Source organism: Pseudophryne corroboree, chromosome 9 (assembly GCF_028390025.1).
Source record: "Pseudophryne corroboree isolate aPseCor3 chromosome 9, aPseCor3.hap2, whole genome shotgun sequence".
Lineage (NCBI taxonomy): Eukaryota > Metazoa > Chordata > Amphibia > Anura > Myobatrachidae > Pseudophryne > Pseudophryne corroboree.
The window spans coordinates 199,527,956-199,549,049 of record NC_086452.1 but is presented as its reverse complement, the minus strand read 5'-3'; the positions used below and the strand labels follow the sequence as shown (position 1 = coordinate 199,549,049).

At 42.9% G+C, this 21,094-nt stretch overlaps 1 protein-coding gene across 1 annotated transcript in view; it reads left to right on the top strand.

Annotated features, from left to right (window-relative positions):
- Window positions 1-21,094, top strand: part of DPH5 (diphthamide biosynthesis 5) — a 67,421-nt gene that overhangs the window by 16,688 nt on the left and 29,639 nt on the right. Inside the window, exon 3 of the mRNA XM_063940090.1 lies at window positions 15,201-15,309. Coding sequence (XP_063796160.1) covers window positions 15,201-15,309 — 109 coding nt within the window. The remainder of the gene's footprint in view (window positions 1-15,200; window positions 15,310-21,094) is intronic.

Genomic DNA, 21,094 nt, shown 5'->3' with positions numbered 1-21,094 from the left:
AAAATGCTTGGGTACTGAATGATGCTCCTGTTTATTCTTTATGCTTCTGATATGCTCTTGGATACGTAATTTTAATTGTCTCTTAGTTTTCCCTATGTACCTAAGTTTACAAGGGCATTCGAGCATATATATTACCCAAGATGTGTTGCATGTTGCTCGATCCTTTGAAAAGTATGTTTTGGAACCATCTGTATTAGAGAAAGATTTTGTATAAGGGTTCACAAATTGACAGATGTTACAGTGCTGGCATTTGACAAGTCCCTTTATATCCAAAAAGTTATTTCTATCCTTTTCATGTTGGATAGGAAGCAGCATGCTTGGTGCAAGATGGTCTTTTAAATTCTTTGCTTTTCTAAAAACCACCTGTGGTTTATCTGGTAGGATTGAGCTTAAAATGGTGTCTGTATGTAGGATCCCCCAATGTTTGTTTAAAATGCTCCGAATTTTCTTATCCTGACAGTTAAAAGATGTAATAAAATTCAGCCCTTGGTTTTGTTTGTCTTTGACCCTGTATTCCAAAAGTTCCTGTCGGTCTGTAGCATGAGTCCTAATTTGTGCTTCTTCCACTAGAGTCTTGGGATAACCCCTCTCTAAAAAGCGTTCTCCATATAGAGTAAGTTGTTCCTCCGTGTCTTCTAATTTCGTACAGTTTCTTTTTATTCTACAAAATTGTGAATATGGGGTGTTCGTCTTCCATTTAGTTGCATGTCCGCTTTTATAGTGTATATATGAATTGGTGTCTATGGATAACAATAAGAATAAACAGGAGCATCATTCAGTACCCAAGCATTTTAAATTATGTCATGGATCTGATCCGAAAGGTCTCACAATCAGAACCCTTGAAATAGTCCATATGGGACGAAGAGGAGGCGATCGAGAGAAGAAACTCTCACAGCGGGAAATGCACTGGATATATGAATTAAAAACCTTGGCCCCAAGAGGTCTTAATGACAATTATGAAATAGCACCTTTTCTCTAAATCCATTGTTTTAATAATTTTTAAAGATTGTTCATTTTAATTTGCACTGTCACTTTAAATTCACAAATAATATGTTCACTATGTCCCTAATATATGCACATTGGACAATTAATCTAAGTATGCACAAATCTCACTGCACAAGCACTTTGAATATTATAAAATTGTGCACTATATTTTTATATAAAAAAAGTATATGCATTTTGCACAAGCACTTTGAATATTGCACTTATATAAATTGCGGTATTCCGTTCACATGAAAAGGTAAAGATTTTCCATTCACAATGCTCTTTAATCCTTCCCCATTACTAACCAATAGCACGGGACACATATCCATAATCCCTGTTTTATATTATTTATCTGTTAGTAGCATCAGGTATCACAATAGTATACAGTCTTCGATAAGATGGCGCCGTACAATAGACAGATCTCACTGACGGAAAGAGCCTAGACGCGGCGGCGACGGGCAGCACTGTGACTGACCTGGCAGGCGCATGCGTACTGGGCTCCGTGAAGCCAGTTTGAGACAGGGCGGACATTACTGCTCAGGTCTGTCCGTGACTTCCGGCAGTCGCGGCGGACGGGGGCATAATAAACGCTCCAAATAGGCAGCACATAACTTGGTAAAACACATGAACTAGAGAGTCATGTGTTGGGCTCAATATGCACTTTGAAATAATATTATTAGACAAATTTTCCGGACGGAAATGACGTCACTTCCGGTAAACTAGGAAAAACACCAATTCCATGTGTAATTGAATTAATTAAGAGGGGTATAAATATGTGTCCACACATTCACTATCATCACACTCCTGAGGAAGTCCAGGCTGATTGCGGAGGACGAAACGCGTTGAGTGTTTACACGTATGGACGACTTAAAATACAGATAAGCTGTTTTTAATTTATTATATGGTACGGGCAATGTTTTTACTGTCGGACTAGTTCCAAATAAATGTATATTGTTGTGTAAAAAGTATTACACTATCGGTCCTTTCTTTTACTTTTTCCTGACCATGTGAGTAACAACAAGGAGGAACACTAATAGAACATTACTGATGACGTCGCTCAGATTGTGACCCTATGTTATTTTTAAGGTGGTTGGAATTCCACCATATACGGTACAGTTCCACTTTACAGGGTGAGACTAAGGGTGATGGTCATATCATATATTTAATACTACACTAGGAGGCGCCTATTCTCACCTTTTATTTTCTCTATATATATATATATATATATATATATATATATATATATATATATATATATATATATATATAAAAAAATTTTTTTTTTTTACATTTATCCTATTCTTGTGTACTTTTTTTTTTTTATTCAATACCAATTATATTCCTTGCAAATGTATTGCAAGTCTTGGGAGTACGAAAACCCGAATGTGCTGCCAGGGGATACACAGGTTTAAAAGGATTGTGAGCCACTGGCTTATGGGAAAAAACAAAACTTCTTTGTTGAAAATAAAGAATTATAGACCTACAGTAAGTCATGTTTGTATACTAACCCGATGTTATGTGGTCTACGCAGGCACAAGACCTGTTCTGCGCAAGTGCAGAACAGGCCTTGTGATGTTGCTCGCAGACCCCTGTCAGCCTCACGCTGCAGTGTTTCGGGGGCAGAGTTGTTGCAACACTTGGCACCGTTCTTCAAAATGGGGATGTGACGAGTCCAGGGACGACGCAGACTTCCTGGAACCAGGTATCCTGATCCTAGAGGCTAACAAAGTACTTAATGTTTGCTGAGCCTGGGACTGGTTCTGCTAGCCGTAATCTCGCTATCTGGGAGAGTAGTGCTGCAGGTGCTAAGCAGTTAGGAAGCCCCAATTCATTAGGTGACTACACACATATGTACTGTATACGATGCTGGGCCGAATCAGTGTTGCAACAGCCACACTTTACAGAAGCCCAAATTCGTGCGCAAAACTACTCGCTGCCCCATAAGTGCTGAAGTAGTAGGTCAGAATAAGGTTAGCGGTTGTGTGTGTATATAGGAATGACTCAATAAGGTGCTGGTAGGCTGGCACAGGTATCTGGAGCCATGCTGACTGCAGTACATCCCACAGCTGCTGGAGGGTGCTTGGCCGAGGATCCATAGAGCGAACACAACGATCAAAGTGGTCCCACAGATGTTCAATTGGGTTCAAGTTCGAAGAATTAGGAGGCCAGGAAAGTACTTGGATGTCTTGGTCGTGTTCGTCCAACCAGTGTCGGATATTTCTAGGCGTGTGACATGTCGCATTGTCTTGCTGGAAGATCCCATCCCCAGGGAAGACAATCAGCATGTATGGGTGTACGTGATCTGCAAGGATGGATTGATAACCAAATAGTTTGAGAGTGCCTTTCACATGGATGAGTGGACCCATAGAATGCCACAAAAACATTCCCCATACCTTAACGCTGCCACCACGAGCTTATGTTTCTCCAGCAATGGTTGCAGGGCATTTGTTCTTCGATGTTTCTTTCCTGACACACTAACGTCCATCTGTACAATGAAGCAGTAAACGTGACTTATCGGAGAATCAGCGAAAATCAGCGGATGTCGAATTCTCATACAGCAATGCAAATTGAAGCATACATAGTTGCAGTGACCATCCGTTTGCTTCGGAGCCGCATACGCAGCAGGGTTTGCTGAACTGTCATTTTACACACACGTCTGGTAGCCCCCATTTTTTTTTTTAACAGTTATCCCTCATAGAGTACTGTGTATGCTGTGAATTTGACATTTTTATCAAGTCCCCCACAAGAGATATGATGAGGTCAATTTAGGTGAAAAACAGAAAAACTAGCAAATTCAAAGTGTTCTAATAAAAAAAAAAATAGACAAGATAGATAACTCAAAATGTGTTTGGCAAATCTTTCAGTATATAACTATTCCCAAGCAAAATTACAGCTCTGAAATTGTATTCCTTCCCACTGAAATACAATCCAAAAAATAGACTTTTTTTTTTTTTAAATCTGACAATTAACTTTCGCCTTAAATTTTAGTCAGAAGGAATTGAGGTAGGGAGATAGTTATATGACTAAAATGTAGCATGAAATGTGCTTAAAATAATGTATTTTAGATATTGCATTTACCCCAAACATTCGCAGCAGTGAAAAAGTCATACGCCGTGATACAAAAATGGCCTCCATCTTCATATGACGGTAAATAAAAATAGAGTAATGGTGGTTTCTGACTACTGACTTACTAGGCTCATCACACACAAAAAATATGTATTTTTTTAAATGGTGAAGTAACCAATTCATTTAATTTAATTCTAGACCATTGATATGGAGTGACCCATGTAACTATTTGTAATCCTATAAGAGCAGCTTATAAGTGACTAAAAGGATTTCAGTATAAAAACTGAAAAAAGAGGTGTAGACATACTGTATGCTTGTGTTGATACTCTGTGACATGGTTAAACTGAGTGCAAACGTGAGAAGGATATATAATCCATGGACTTCCACGTGTCGGTCAGCACATGTATGGTCAGAAAGTAAACAGACCTTGTTTGCAGATGTAATTGAGCCGGGTGCAGGTCTGTGTGCCAGAGATGTGCAGTATCACGTCATCTGGCTGGGTGCTGGACTTCGCATGTATAGCCGCATGTATGCAAACCACATCACTGTCTGTATGGCCACGTGATGATAATAATAATAATAATAATTTTATTTATATAGCGCTCTTTCTCCAATAGGACTCAAGGCGCTTAACAAATACATAGCATAATATAGTACAGAAAATAATTAAGTACATTTTCATAAAATACAGAAGCATGAAGATACTAAAAGGCACACTATGGAAATGCTTGAGTAAACAGGAAAGTCTTGAGTCTACTTTTGAAGGATTCTATAGTTGGGGCCTCTCGCACTGTGCAGGGAAGGGAGTTCCATAGAGTCGGAGCCGCATGACTAAAAGCTCGACCCCCAGATGAATTACGGGAGATTCTAGGTACTGCTAAAAGTCCTTCATCTACAGATTGCAGTAATCAAGTGGGGCAGTATGGGGTCAGAAGCGGTTTCAGGTACCTTGGACCTTGGTCATGTAATGCTTTGAAACGCAGTAAGCCAATCTTGAAGATGATTTGCCATCGTACAGGCAGCCAGTGAAGGGAGTAGAGGATGGGTGTAATGTGGCTAGAACGGGGTTGGTTGGGTAACAGCCTGGCATCTGTGTTTTGCACCAGCTGTAAGCGATGCAATTCTTTTGCTGGTAGACCAAGGTAGAGGGCATTACAGTAGTCTAATCGAGATGATACAAATGCATGTATGACTTTTGGCATATCATCTGAGGGAATTAAGTGCTTGATTCTGGCTATATTCCTCAGGTGAAAGAATGAGGATTTGATTGTGGCTGATATCTGATGTTAAAGTGTCAAGCCACCATCCAGGACAACGCCAAGATTCCGCACACGATCACTGGTCTGTAATTCTGAATCCCCGAGTGTAAGTCTAGTTGGTTGGCTATGCTGCAGTCTTGTCCTTTGATGTTGCGGTCGTATAATAAGGACCTCTGTTTTATCCGGGTTCAGTCGCAGCCAACTGGCGCTCATCCACTTCTGTAGTTCAGCTAGACAGCCATTTAGGGTTGTTATTGGGTTATCAGTGCCCGGAGCAAAGGACAAGTACAGCTGTGTATCATCTGCATAGCAGTGGTAGACCAGACCATGGCGCCTGATTATTTCGCCCAATGTGATGGATTGTGTAGGTGGTCTATATAAACAGATCTCCTTGCCTGCTGTCAAATTAAGGTAACAATCTGTGTCAACTAATGTAGCATGGACAGATCGATCTTGATGTGTAAAAAGGCACAAATCCAATGTAATTATGCATCTATTGACTGCTGTAGCTGATATAAAATACTAAGTTAATTATAAGATATGCGGCTGGATGTAATAGAGTCCGAGATTGCCGAATGTGCTGGATGCCGGCCGATCTGACTTTTTTTTTTTTAAAGAGGCAGTCACTTACAACGCATAGTTTTACCTTGTAAGTGATTGCCCCTATAAATAAACGTCCGAGGTCGGCTGGCATCCCGAACCTCCAGCATTCTCAGACTCCATTACATTCTGCAGATGGTATGGATGATGTAAAATCTGTATAGGAAATAAAGAAAACTGTGTTGGGAAAGGACCCTGAATGCGGTATGATTATGTTAGCAGTATTACAGAAACCATTTAACTGCAAAGTCCAAATTATGGCCCCTAGGAGATAGTGTCCAAACTGTGAACCCACGTCATCACCATCTGTGCAAGTCATTCTTATATCTCCAACTCTTATTGTTCTTCTCTGTACCCATGATATTGCTCATGTAATTAAAGCTGCAGTTATGAGCGATCTTGAAGTGATTGAAAACAAAGTCAGTTTTTAAGCCCATTTTAAAGGTTGGATACGATATCCCGGCTGACGGGATGCCGGCTGTTAGGATACCGACAGCGTCATCCCACCAGCCATAATACAATCAGGGAGCACTGCGAGTGCCCTCATGATAACTACATTACCATTGTACTGTATTCTTATTGCTCCAGCATCCGTATTTTCACTTGTCTGGCAGTCCACCTAATATAATTTTTCCCACATTAAACCACCAGAACAAAAATGACATTGGGGCCTATGTACTAAGGCTTGGATAGAGATATAAAAGTAGCCAACAATCCGCTCCTAACTGCTATGTTACAGGTTGTGTTTGAAAAAAGACTGGCACTTTGGGGTCTGTTTACAAAGCCTTGGAGAGAGATAAAGTACCGACCTTTCAGCTCTTAACTGCCATTTTTAAACACAGCTGGGTATTTCCACATCAAATCAGAACCCCCCCCAAAAAAAAAAAAATCAAATGTCCACCACGCATCTCAGATTTTTTACAAAATTTTTTTCTTGTTAAGAGGCGACGTTAAAACAACTATTTCTGCCAAATATCTCGACTGTCTGACAATTCGTTTATTAAATATTAATTTTCCAATTTATTAAATTATTTACTAATCGTGGATCTTTATTATTTATTTATTACCAGTTATGTCATGGTGATTCCTTAATAAACACCCGTCGTACTTCAAATAAAGTACGACGGGTGTTTATTAAGAAATCACCATGACATAACTGGTAATAAATAAATAATAAAGAAGCCACGATGAGTAAATAATTTAATAAATTGAAAAGTCATTATATAATAAACAAATTGTCAGACAGTCGAGATATTTGTCAGAAATAGTTGTTTTAACATCGTCTCTTATAAAAAAAAAGTCATAAAAATCTGAGACGGGTGGTGGACACACCTGGTTGAACTGACATGGAATGACCCAACCTGTAAAATGGCAATTAGGAGCTGATTGGCTGGTACGTATCGCTCTCAACTGTATCTCTCTCCAAGGCTTAGTAAATAGACCCGATTGTCCTTATTACGTGTGATGAAATCATTGCTGTTATGCTTCATGCCATTGACTTCATATGTAGCAAACTTGCCTACTTTAGATGAAACGTCTCTGCACATGGTGCACACACCACACCTGTGAACCCTTTTGTACATATAGATCCGATCCCTCCTGGTGGTCTTTGGTAAGGTGCTTCTAAAGCTAATTTGTTTGTGATGGATGGTGCTTTCCTGTATATGAAACCAGGGCGGGGAGGAAGATGTTGACTCAGGATGATATCCTTGTGTAGAACTTCCCAATATCTCCTGATTTACAGTCGGATCCATAAATATTGGGACGTCAACACAATTCTCATATTTTGGGCTCTATACACCACCACAATGGATTTGAAATGAAACAAACAAGATGTGCTTTAACTGCAGACTTTCCGCTTTAATTTGAGGGTATTTACATCCAAATCAGGTGAACGGTGTAGGAATTACAACGGTTTCTATATGTGGTGAAGGCTGCTAAGCTGTTGTAGGCTGTATTAAAGTGCTGGAGTGAAATTAGGGAGACAGATGCTGGTATCGTGGTCAATACTTTACGCGTTTCTCCGTGAGGGTAAAACCAAAATTTCATCAGAAGGTTAAAGCAGTGTAGTGAAAAGCTCTCTTATTTAAGCTAGTAGGTGACCAATCACTAAAACGATGTAATTACTTGTTCACAGGTGGGTCCATCAGATAGTGAACACAGGTTGCAAGACATTATTGCACCTAATTATGCCATAGATGTGATGGTAACAAGCATATATACCTCAAAGGCCACATGTTGAATTCTTAAGAAATACAATTGTATCATATAGATATATAAACAAACCACTAAAATATATATATATATATATATATATATATAAACAACAATTGCTATAAGCTGTTTAGGAGAGATATAGGAGGTTATACATTTTCATTATTGGATCACCAATCTGAAACGATTTTCTCAAAAAAAGCATTCCAAAAAAAGCATTCCACAATACATTAAACACAATAAATGCACATTGGTTGGTATAGCTGACACTGATTTTCTCCTGGATAAATATCCTGGTACCTTTAAATATTAGACAGTAGCTGCACAATGCACAACCTCTATATTCAGCAGCATAAGTAATTGAACATAAATTTCACATTCAATATGGCATAGCAACATTCTATACAGTGTGAAAGCATTGGGATGGAGAGGAGAAAGAGTAAAAATCAGTAAATGAGAGCAGTGAGTCTTCTGCTGTCCCAGCATCTTTTTTTGAGAAAATCGTTACAGATTGGTGAATGGTCAGATTATGATATATAGGGGCGGTAGTCTATGCTACATGTTCATGCAGTGTTACTATATATGCAGCATTATGCCCTAAGATCTGACCAATGAAACCTCTGAGCAAATTGCTGGTACTTTGTGTTGTACCAAACAAGGTGTATTTATTGTGTTCAATATATTGTGGAAATGCACCCTTTTGAGCAAATTATTGCGGATTGGTGATTAGTTAGAATATGGTATACAGGGGTGCCAGCCCATGCTACATATCTCTGCAGTGTCACTACATATGTAGCGCTACACTTAAGATTTGACAAACTAAACCTTTGAGAAAATTATTGGTATTTTGTGAATGATCAGCTAATGACGCACAGTGGTATGGCAGCACGTCACATACTAACACTATTTTTCTCAATATAGGCATCAAGTTTTAGGATGCCATCTTTGAAGCCAAACATTGAGACTTCTATTGATTAAAAACTGCATTCCTGAGATCACAAAGAATACTTTTTGCATGGGTTAGGAATCAATATAGTATGTCTGCAGTATATTATATACCATAATTTCTCTTTGTTTTTCTGCATACTGATCTTATTCTTTATTTATTATTTATGTGGTTGTGGTGGCGATATCAGGAGATTGTGTTACCCACACATCTGAAAGGTGGATGTTGACACATATCATGGGATTACACTTGCTTAAGTGACAAAATGCCAAAAAAAAGGGAGAACATGTAAACTCCAACATTTCATAATGTTTTACTATATCAGGAGATTGTGTTACCCACATATCTGAAAGGTGGATGTTAACACATATCCGGATGTTACATTTATTGAAGTGACAAAATTCCATAAATAAAAGGGAGAACATATAAACTCCAACATTTCATAATTTTTTACTATAATAGGATTTTGATAACCTCATTATCCATGTATCAATATTGTAAAAGAGATTGTTAATAGAGCGGTCAGATTTTTCCATTGATATTTACACTAAATTTTAACAATTTGATGTTTTGATATGTTTCTTTGATAAATTATACTTGTGTATGTCGCATAAAGCCTAAGAAGTTTTAAATGAACAAAAACGATTAAAAGTTAATTTTTATTACAACAAATTTATTTACAAGTGTGCCACAGAACAGGCATGTAGTCTCTTTTTTGTTTTACTGCTTTGTAAAACCTCATCTTTTTATAGTTGTAATGACTATTTTTCTGGAAGCACCGCCAACCTAGTGCCAATACATATTTTTTTGCACATGGCCAGTATGTTGGTTATCAGAATCAGTTAACTATTTACTCAATCATATGTATTTTAGGTTCTGTGCGATTTCAAAAATTCTTTTTTCTGTACCACATAAGAATCGGGCCTGGTGTGTACCCAGCTTTAAGGTGGGTACACACTGGACGATATATCAGTCGTTCTTTTGAACGGCCGATATATCGCGGGTCCGTCGGCCAGTGTGCACTCAGCTTTAGACAAGTGTTTATTATTTACCTCATTTCTTTATATAAATAACTGTTAAAAAATAACAATAAAAACAGTTGACCACTGATTTCTTACATGAGTGAAGTCAATGAACAAGGTTGTGACTAATAAAGTAATGTATTTCACTAGTGCAGATGTCAGTTTGCAGTTGCAAGGTCTGTGAATGTATTTTAAAAGTTATAATTTGTTTTATAATTTTTGTTAACTTGTGGAAAGGTTTTATAATGTCGATTTTTATTTGTTATGATATGCAATACTTTGAAATAGATTTTGTGGTACTGATAAGCTGGCATTAGACGACTTGCAAACGATGCAATGTCATCAACAATTTCCCTGAAACTCCCAGACAAACTATATAGTGCATACACACAGCACGATTTTACAAACTATATATATATATATATATATATATATATATATATATGAGTCATTAATGATATATTGTTTGCTTTACCAAAACACCTAATGACCATCTTAAAGATTTTTGTAAAATGTAAATAATGGGCTGTACTATCTCTAGAGCAGGGGTGGCCAACCAGTCAGAGACAAAGAGCCAAGAATTCTGGTCAGGTACATCAAAGAGCCGACTTCGAGCTGAAGGTGCACTTGCAAAAATAAAATACATGGAAGAAGCCAGGTCCAACATAAAATACAATGAAAAAGCCACTTCTACATCAAATAATTGAAACAGCCAGATCCGCATAAAATATATTGAAAAGCCAGATTCACATAATACACTCCAGTTCCCCCATGTGTCACTCCAGCCATCACCCGCCTGTGTCACTCCAGCCAGCACCCAACTGTGTCACTCCAGCCAGCTCACCCATGTGTATTTGGCTCCCTCAGTTCTCAGTCTACGTAGTGCTGCTACATGTCTGGCTGGAGTTCAGCGGTTTACAGATCTCTTGTGGTCACGTGACTTTGAGTGTTGGGAGCCACATTTGAATAAAGAAAGAGCCGCATGTGGCTCAAGAGCCACGCGTTGGCCACCACTGCTCTAGAGGGTATAAGCAGGCGCCATTTTAGCTCTGTGCAGTCCTGCTCTGTGACTAGTGAGGCTTGGTGCATAACTGCTGAACGCTGTACATTACTTTACTGCTTTGCCTAGCTTAACAAAGTGTTTTTATCCTGCATTCTGGGGGTCATTCCGAGTTGATCGCTCGCTAGCTACTTTTAGCAGCCGCGCAAATGCATTGTCGCCACCCACGGGGGAGTGTATTTTCGCTTTGCCTATGTGCGATCGCATGTGCAGCCGAGCGGTACAGTGATCGCAAAATATGCGCTGTAGCACGTTTTTACGCGCTACAGCACACAAGGGACTCACTTTTTAAAAATGACCGGGTACTGAAATGCTATTGGCCGTGGCGCACACAGGACTCACAGCGCGTCATGCAGGACCTGCTTATTCCTCAGTGGCCGTCCCCCCTGTCACTCACCGCCGGCAGCATGAACCATCCGTCCTTCTTGTAACTGAGAAGAGGGGGTGGGGCCCGTGTGTGTGTGTGTGTGTGTGTGTGTGTGTGAAACCAATAGCTGACTACATTCCAGGGACTTCCTGCCTTGTTACCATGGTACCCGTGATTAAGTTCCGTGGTAACCTGTCCTGGTTACCGCTGCTGCTTCGGGCTGTGGCCAGTGTGATGAGCATGTGTGCGGAGATGTTCGCGGCACCTGAGGCCGTCCCGCTGCTCTGGCTGCCGGCGGTGGCCGGGGCTGAGCCCAGCAGGTTTTATGACGTGGAGAGGGTAGCGGCTGCACCACGTTGTCTACTTCACGGGAAACGTGCGGGCAATGGGCGTCATGGTGGTGGTGTGTCTCTGGCTGGGCGCTGAGTAGTACCAGCATGGGCTGCTTCTGAGCTGCACGCAGGTTCCGCATGGGCAAGGATTGACAACCACCACGCTGTGTTTATCTGCGCATGCCATATACAGGCTGCGTGGTCATGTGTCTGTCATATCAGGGTGGGAACCCGGATTGGTCTAGGCTGTTGGTTGACCCTGCAGTAGCTGACAGCAGGTGGGGAGCGGTATTTGTGGTGTGCTGTGCGGCCTCAGTAGCGCTGCGGGGGCGCATAGCTATCTCACCACTGCTTCGCGAACAGCAGGGCCAGGAAACAGGGGGTATGGCGATGCTGTCACAGAAGTGGGCTCTGTCACCCATTCATGTGACCACTGGGTGCACATACATGCATACAGCCGTCCCTGGTCCCTTTCCCATGTTGCTCTGTTCTCTCCCTCTCTGGGGTGAGTAGAGGGTATTTCCCCCTGCTCCATAACCCTAACACTCTGTTCCCGCAGACTAACCTCCCCCCTTAGTGCCTGACCCTAACCACCCCCCATCCCTGCTGCCTAAATCTAACCGTCCCTCCCCCGCAGCCTGACCTGTTTTGTTTTTATATACTGTAGATAGTAGCTCAGGTAAATCTGGATGTTAGAATAGAGAAAGCCTTTTACTGTCTGCATGCTGGGCATTGCATTATTAGTATCAATTATTTATAGCTCTGCAATGGGTGTACTACGAATTGCCGGCTGTCGGGATCCCGGCGCCCAGTATACTGGTGCCGAGTTCCCGACAGCTGGAATGCCGGCAGCAGGGTGAGCGCAGAAGAGGCCCTTGCGGGCTCGCTATGCTCGCCAAGCTACGGGCACGTCGCGCATACGGAATATCGGCGGTCGGGATCCCGGTGCCAGTATGCTGAGCGCCGGGATCCCGACAGCCGGTATAACGAGTGCCACCCCTCTGCAATGACTAGAGGACAACAGACCGGGTCCAGCAGGACACGCTGTGAGTCAGAGTCCTGTGTGTGCCTCAGCCAATACTAAGGAATGGTATTGACTGAGGTGCACACAGGATTCTGACTCGCAGAGCGTAATGCAGGACCCAGTCATTCCTCAGTGGCCGTATCCCTTGTCAATCACCTCCTTTCCCACCAGTACTGCCCAAACTGCTTTATGCCCTTACCCCCTCCAAAGGATGTAGCTACCATAGGTGCAGGGAGTACAGCTGCTATGGGGCCCATCTTACCTGTCACAGTTATATGTTTTATATGCATACCCTCAGCACTTTCTGCCCCTAACCACCTCCTTGCCCTGAGTACTGCCCCGACTGCTGTCTACCTTTACCAGCTCCCTCTACCCCCATCACTCCCCCCTTTACTGCCTGGCCCTAAACCCTCACCGCCAGCACTGCCCTAACTGCTATCAACCCTTACCCCCTTCCTACCCCCAGCACTACCTGCTCCTAACCCTCTCCTTGTTCCCCAGCACTGTCCCATCTGCTTTCTGCCCTCATCCCCCATAATATGTGATGGGACCCAGAAATAGTGGCGTAGGACCCATATTTTGTCAAGTGAGGGGTCCCCAGGACCCACAAATTCTTTTGCTCCGCGCGATCACTGCGGTACAAAAACATTTTGTGCAAAACAAGACCAGCCCTGTAGTTACTTATCCTGTGCGATGATTCCAGCGATGGAGGTCCCGAAATTGACGTCAGATACCCGCCCTGCAAACGCTTGGTCACGCATACGTTTTCCTACCACTCCCAGAAAACGGTCAGTTGACACCCATAGAAACCCTCTTCCTGTCAATCTCCTTGCGATCGGCTGTGCGAATAGATTAGTTGCTAGAAGCATTGCACAACAGCAATGCTGTTTGTACCCATACGACGCGCTTGCGCATTGCGGTGCATATGTATGTGCAGTTTTGCCGGTATTTTACCTGATCGCTGCACTGCGAAAACCGGCAGCATGCGATCAACTCGGAATGACCCCCTCTATCCTACATTCTTATGATGGATCCTATTAAGTATAGAATTCTTGTAGCCTATGCTGGGGCTATAATGCAATAACACTGGTGGTCAGTGGACTATAATAATATTGGTGGGCAGTGGAATATAGTGACATTGGTGGGCAGTGGAATATAGTGACATTGGTGGGCAGCAGGATGTCAGCAGCAGTGTGCACACACATACCAATATAGACACTGGAATCGGGCTTGGATGCTGCTGATCGATCCAGGCAAGCTACTCCTGCTGCTACGAATCTCTTTCACAGTGCTGGCACAAAATGGAGGAGGGGAGTGCCCAAGAAATGTCTGTCAGGTGACGCCACATCATCCAGGTCAGCACGATATATCATTCATAGTGCGTACACACTGAATGATGGGCGGCAAATCGGTAACGATGTGTACAGATCTTAATGCATGTTCAGAAGATCAGCAGAAGCAACCAACTACAAGCGGGAGCGCACATTGGTGGTCATTCCGAGTTGTTCGCTAGCTGTTTTCGGTCGCTGAGCAGCGATCAGGCAAAAAAGCGGCACTTCTGCGCATGTGGCGCAATGCACACGCGCAACGTACTTTCACAACGGCCGATGCTGTTTTACACAAGGTCTAGCTAAGCATTTCGGTCGCACTGCTGGCCGCAGAGTGATTGACAGGAAGAGGGCGTTTCTGGGTGTGTACTGATCATTTTCAGGGAGTGTTCGAAAAAACACAGGCGTGCCAGGAAAAATGCAGGCGTGGCTGGGAGAACGCAGGGTGTGTTTGTGACGTCAAAACAGGAACTGAACAGTCTGAAGGCATCGCAAGCGCTGAGTAGGTCTGAAGCTACTCTGAAACTGCACAAAATGATTTTGTAGCCGTTCTGCGATCCTTTCGTTCGCACTTCTGCTAAGCTAAAATACACTCCCAGTGGGAGGCGGCATAGCGTTTGCACGGCTGCTAAAAACTGCTAGCGAGCGAACAACTCGGAATGAGGGCCATTGGCATCGTGATAGAGCGTACACACTGGCCGATTTAAATGATTTTTCGTACCGATCCGTCGGAATCAGCCAAATCGTTTAAAATGTCATCTAGTGTGTACCCAGCTATACAGAAATTCAGAATCTATGTAAGAAAAATCTAAATATGTTTTGGGCACATAATACTATTTCTACGCACTATTGATAATGTATATATTTTTGATGGAGTCCTGTTTTTGGTACTTTTATATATCTTTGTAGCACCTTTTACTGACTTGTTTGATAATACAATGCATACGTGTTTGCATTACATGTGTGCTGCCTATCCTATAGTATCGATCTCTCTGCAGAGCTACAACACACAGTGACCTGGTACTGCGAGCTGCCAAATCAGGAATTCCTCACCGCGTCATTCACAATGCCTCTATTCTGAGTGCTATTGGCTGCTGCGGCTTGCAGGTGAGCATGCATACTGTACTTAACTTGTTTTCATTCAAAGTAGTAATTATGTCTAAAACATTTTATGTATAATGTGCTTTTATTTTAATTTACACCACATGACAGCACTCTAATGGGTTTATATTGTCTGCATAACACTGCTGATCTCAAAAATGTTGCTGTATTGTTCTTTTGTACCAGTTTCCTACAGTAACCAAGTGGATATGACAAAATTCACCATACAGTTCCTAAGATAAAATAAAAGACCAGAAGGCGCACATATGTAGAATCTTTTTTTTCTTTTTTTAAATTCTTAAATACACCTCCTAAAAACTCTTACAATAGGGAACTAATAGAAGACGTATATGAGAGTTTTAAAATTGCTGGGCAACTATTGCTGCTCCTCGGTCATCTCACCATGGCGTCTCTGGGCCAAATCAGAAGGGACATCACTAGTTGCACACAGGTGCTTTTCCACCCAGGCGGGAGAATATGAAACTTGAATGCTGTGTGGAAAGCAATCTTCTGCGTTCATGTTATCAGGAATTGTAGCCTCTTAAACTGATGACTACTTGTATAAGTTAACACATTAGCATACTTAAGTAAAATACTGCCCTGTGTGGGTTACATGCCAGTAAGAAAGATGGCGGCACTGTAAAAAAACACATCAAATAATAAAGTTAAACATAAAATTTGGGGATAAAATGTATCTTTATTAGATATTTAGTTTTATCATAGTCTATCAATGCCATTTTTCCCCGTCTTCATCAGATGTAGGGGTAAATTATCATTATTATTATTATCATCCATCTTGTTTTGCCATTACATAGTAACATAGTATTTGAGGTTGAATAGAGGCAAATTGCCCATCGTGTTCAACCTGTTTAATAACATTGCTGTAATAAAAACAGACAGCAAAATTGACAAAAATCGACACTTTGGACAAATCACAGTTCATTACATTTCCCCTGTAACCTCATATAATATTGTCTTCAATTTAAGTAGTTCAGTCTAAGGGTGGAATTCAAATCTTTGAAAAGTGGGTTGGGTGTCTGTTTTTTCCTGTCTATTAGATAGGAAAAAACAGACTTCCAACTGACTTTTCAAAGATTTGAATCTCCCCCTATGTCTAATCCAAGAGGGATATTTAAAAAAAAATAAAACAGTTCCCACCATATTCTTCAGATGCTTGCAGAGAAGAGGCTCTTTTATAGACTGTCCTATGAGATTCTCACTGTGCTTTGGGGCTGTGATAAAGATAAGCAAGAGAAACACTGCTGAAAAGCAAAAGCGTGATACAAGCAATCTTTTTTATTTTAAAAAGTGTGTGGGGAAAAAATTTAGGCTAGAATGAAAAAAAAAAGATGGTTTAAAACAAGGGGCTGGAGGAATATTTGTATTTCAGAGTTAATTGTTTATTGAATTGTTCAAGTTTTGCCCATAGTGATTACTGGGATCCCTTGCGGGTCAGTATAATGTCATGGTGACCTGCCTAAGGCATGGGTTCAGTGGGCTTCATTTGACCCATTGTGTGTTATGCTGCCATGCTTGCAACCTTTTGGGGATCATGGTATGATCTATTGGCTAGGAGGAGCAACTGCATTTTTCAATGCAGGATGGTTCTAATAATTATAAGGAGTCATTCCCTATTGCTTTGTCCTCCCATCTACTACAAAATGTTAGTCTAGCATTGAGTAGCCCAAGGGTTGACGACTGTGATTTGGGGGTCCCTATATTGTGCATTATACCAAAATCCTGGTAATCAGCCTGACTTACAGTATATGTAAAAAGAATGGGGTCTGTAAAGCCCAGCTGCGTTATAAAATAAAAAAAAGACACTCTAGAACGGTGGCATAGAAGTCCCCTCTTGTGGGTCCCACTGTATAAGGTTGGTAAAGAATTGGGTGTTGATTAAGCCATGCCAGCATGCCCAGGCCAGCTATCTTTAGCATGAAAGACATGTGGGAGAGGACAGGCTGCTCTATTTATATGTGGCCCACCAAGCAAGGGTTTTACTAAATTCTTTTACCATTTCAAATCCGTTGTAAATGTAGTAATTCTCAGTGAGTGTGAGCACAAGGACAACACTAAACAAATAGCCATAAATTAGTTTTCTAAAATAAGCAGTGAAGGAAGCAGAGCAGCAGGATAGCAAAAGCATCTGAAAAAATTCTAGTTAATAGACAAGAGCAGCACAGCAGGCTACATGATACGAGCTTGCATGCAAGTGTCCCACGGAATGAAAAGGTGTTTCCTGTTGATAGAAGGATAGAATAGATTTTAACTTCCAGACCCTTGCCATCAGAGACGCAAGTAAATCACATTGGAACATTTCTGTAATGAAGAGGCCAGCAAAAGGTTAAGAAGTTCTAAAGTACCGTATACATTAGCTGCTCTTCACTGAAATGTCAGTGACTATTGTATTAAAATTGTATTTTCTTAGCAACAGCCAGATGTAACCAATCTTGAGGTTGGTGTGTTTTGAAACAATCTGTAGCCAATCATTGCATAACAACTTCACTCAGGTAGACCAATAATTTGCCAGCCAGAACATTAAACAAGTACCACTCAGAGGACTGAGAAACATCTCTCCTACATAAAATAAAATTCAGACCTTTTTGAAACTTAACCTGTTTGAAAGGTATTTATATATACATTCAGTAGCCACTTAATTAGATACATCTGTTCTTTAGTGCAAATATCTAATCAACCAGTCATGTGTCAGTAAATTAATAACATGCCATCATGGCCAAGAAATTCAGTTGTTGTTCAGACCAAACACCAAAATAAGGAAGAAATGTGATCTTAAGGCGAGTACACACTGTGAGATAAATCTGTAAAATGTTGACAATATAGTCAAAATCTTAAGGAAAGTTAGTGCACATCTCAAGGTGTTATGGTGCCCATACACTTGTGCGATGCCCCGCAACGCAACATCGCGGGGCATCGCACTGGCAATTCAGGTGCGATGAAATCACACCTGAACTGCCAAAATGATTACCATGCGATAGATCGCATGGTAATCACGTGATGGGCACGTCACTGCTGAGTGGGAGCGGCCTCCGTCCGCTCCGGGTGGGTGCCCATCGCACATCGCAGTGCTATATATAGCATGTGTTTTTAAAAACATGCGATCGCACTGCAATTTGATAAATATTAAGTGCAGCACATACTATCTTGAGACACGAGATTCGACCGGCGTGCCTGCGCATCGCATCGAAAGGTACCTAAAATGTGCATACAATCTTTCGATTTCTCTCACAGATGCGGTCGAAATCGAAGTTTAGCACCAATTATCTCACAAGTGTATGGGCACCATTAGACAGCATGTGATACAAATTCGATCCCGCAAGGCTGGATAGACTGTGCAGGCAGTGGCGTAACTAGAAATTTTTCTCCCCCAAGCCAAAAAATTCTTCGTCGCACCCCCCCCCCCCCCCCTTTCATGCTCCATAATTGGGAGCAAGAAAGGGATAATTATGCGTGCGCCAAAAAAGGGGCGTGGTTTTGTTGGAGTGGGCGTGGTTTCGCATAAAGGGGCGTGGCATTGCAGGATAAGACTACCTTATACCCCAGTTTTGCAACCTGCACGCCCATACGTTGGCCACCACAGTAAAGAAAAATAATCCTGATTCATGCCCCTTACATTATTTGTCATTTTTCCTCCTTATAGTAATGCCCAGTATACATTATGCCACATACTGCAATGGCCCTTAGACATTATGCCGCACACAATAATGCACGACACAATATGCACACACTGTAATGCCCCCGACACATTATGCCACACACCGTAATGTCTGTGACACATTATGCCACACACCGTAATGCCTGTGACACATTATGACAGGAATCGCAATGCCCGTTATACATTATGCTACACACTGCAATGCCCCTGATACATTATAGCACATACAATGTCTGTGACACATTATGACACACACCGCAATGTCCGTGATACATTATGCCACACACTGCAATGCCCGATACATTATAGCACATACAATGCCTGTGACACATTATGCCACACACTGCAATGACCTTGAGACATTATACCACAATGCCCGTGATATAGTATACTATACACCGTAATGCCTGTGACACATACCGCAATGCCCTGCCCGTTATACCCTATGCCACACACCGCAATGCCAGTTATGTATTATGCCACACTGCAATGACCCTGAGACATTATACCACATACCACAATGCCTGTGATATAGTATACCACACACCGTAATGCCTGACACATTATGACACACACCGCAATGTCCGTGATACATTATGCCACACACTGCAATGACCCTGAGACATTATACCACATATCACAATGCCCGCGATATAGTATACCATACACCGTAATGCCTGTGACACATTATGACACACACCGCAATGTCCGTGATACATTATGCCACACACCGTAATGCCCATTACACATTAAGTCCTACAGTAAGGCTTCTAATTACTTTTCAATTACCTGCTCGTTGTCAGGGGTTTCATGCACTGGGTGTCATGCTCGTTGCCAGGGGTTTCATGCTCTTGGTTCCATGCACGGTGCCAGGGGTTTTCATGCTCAGGGTGTCATGCTCGTTGCCAGGGGTTTCATGCACTGGGTGTCATGCTCGTTGCCAGGTGTTTCATGCACTGGGTGTCATGCTCGTTGCCAGGTGTTTCATGCACTGGGTGTCATGCTCGTTGCTAGGAGGTAGTCCTTGTTGCTAGGGCTGTGCTCCCAGTGCCACATATGTCCCCAGTGTACTTACATGCCCCAGTGCCAAATATAGTCGTCCCCCCATGTGCCAGGTACACATATACCCCCCCAGTGCCACATATGCCCCCAGTGCCACATATGCCCCCAGTGCCAGATATTCCCCCCCAGTGCCACATATGCCTCCAGTGCCAGATATGCCCCCAGTGCCATATATTCCCCCCCAGTGCCAGATATTCCCCCCCAGTGCCAGATATTCCCCCCGTGCCATATATGAGCCCAGTGCCAGATATTCCCCCCCAGTGCCAGATATTCCCCCCGTGCCAGATATCCCCCCCCAGTGCCATATATGCCCCCAGTGCCAGATATTCCCCCCCAGTGCCAGATATTCCCCCCCAGTGCCAGATATCCCCCCCCCCCAGTGCCAGATATTCCCCCCAGTGCCATATATGCCCCAGTGCCAGATATCCCCCCCCTCCCAGTGCCAGATATTCCCCCCAGTGCCATATATGCCCCAGTGCCAGATACCCCCCCCCCCCCAGTGCCAGATATTCCCCCCGTGCCAGATATCCCCCCCCAGTGCCATATATGCCCCCAGTGCCAGATATTCCCCCCCAGTGCCAGATATTCCCCCCCAGTGCCAGATATCCCCCCCCCCCCAGTGCCAGATATTCCCCCCAGTGCCATATATGCCCCAGTGCCAGATATCCCCCCCCTCCCAGTGCCAGATATTCCCCCCAGTGCCATATATGCCCCAGTGCCAGATACCCCCCCCCCCCCCCCAGTGCCAGATATTCCCCCCGGTGCCAGATATTCCTCTCCCCCCCCCCCCCCCCCGTGCCATATATGCCCCCAGTGCCAGATATTCCCCCCCCCCCCCCCCCCCCGTCGCTTTTTGGAGGGACACGGAGGGCACATCTCGTCTCTCCTGTGTCCCTCCTGCTGCATCATCTCCGGCGGCCGCGGGTCTAATAGGGGGAGGTGCCGGTTCGTGAGCCAATTAGAGCTCACGGACGGCACTTCCCCCTATTAGACCCGCGGCCGCCGGAGATGATGCAGCAGGAGGGACACAGGGAGGCGCGCTGTCCCTCCGTGTCC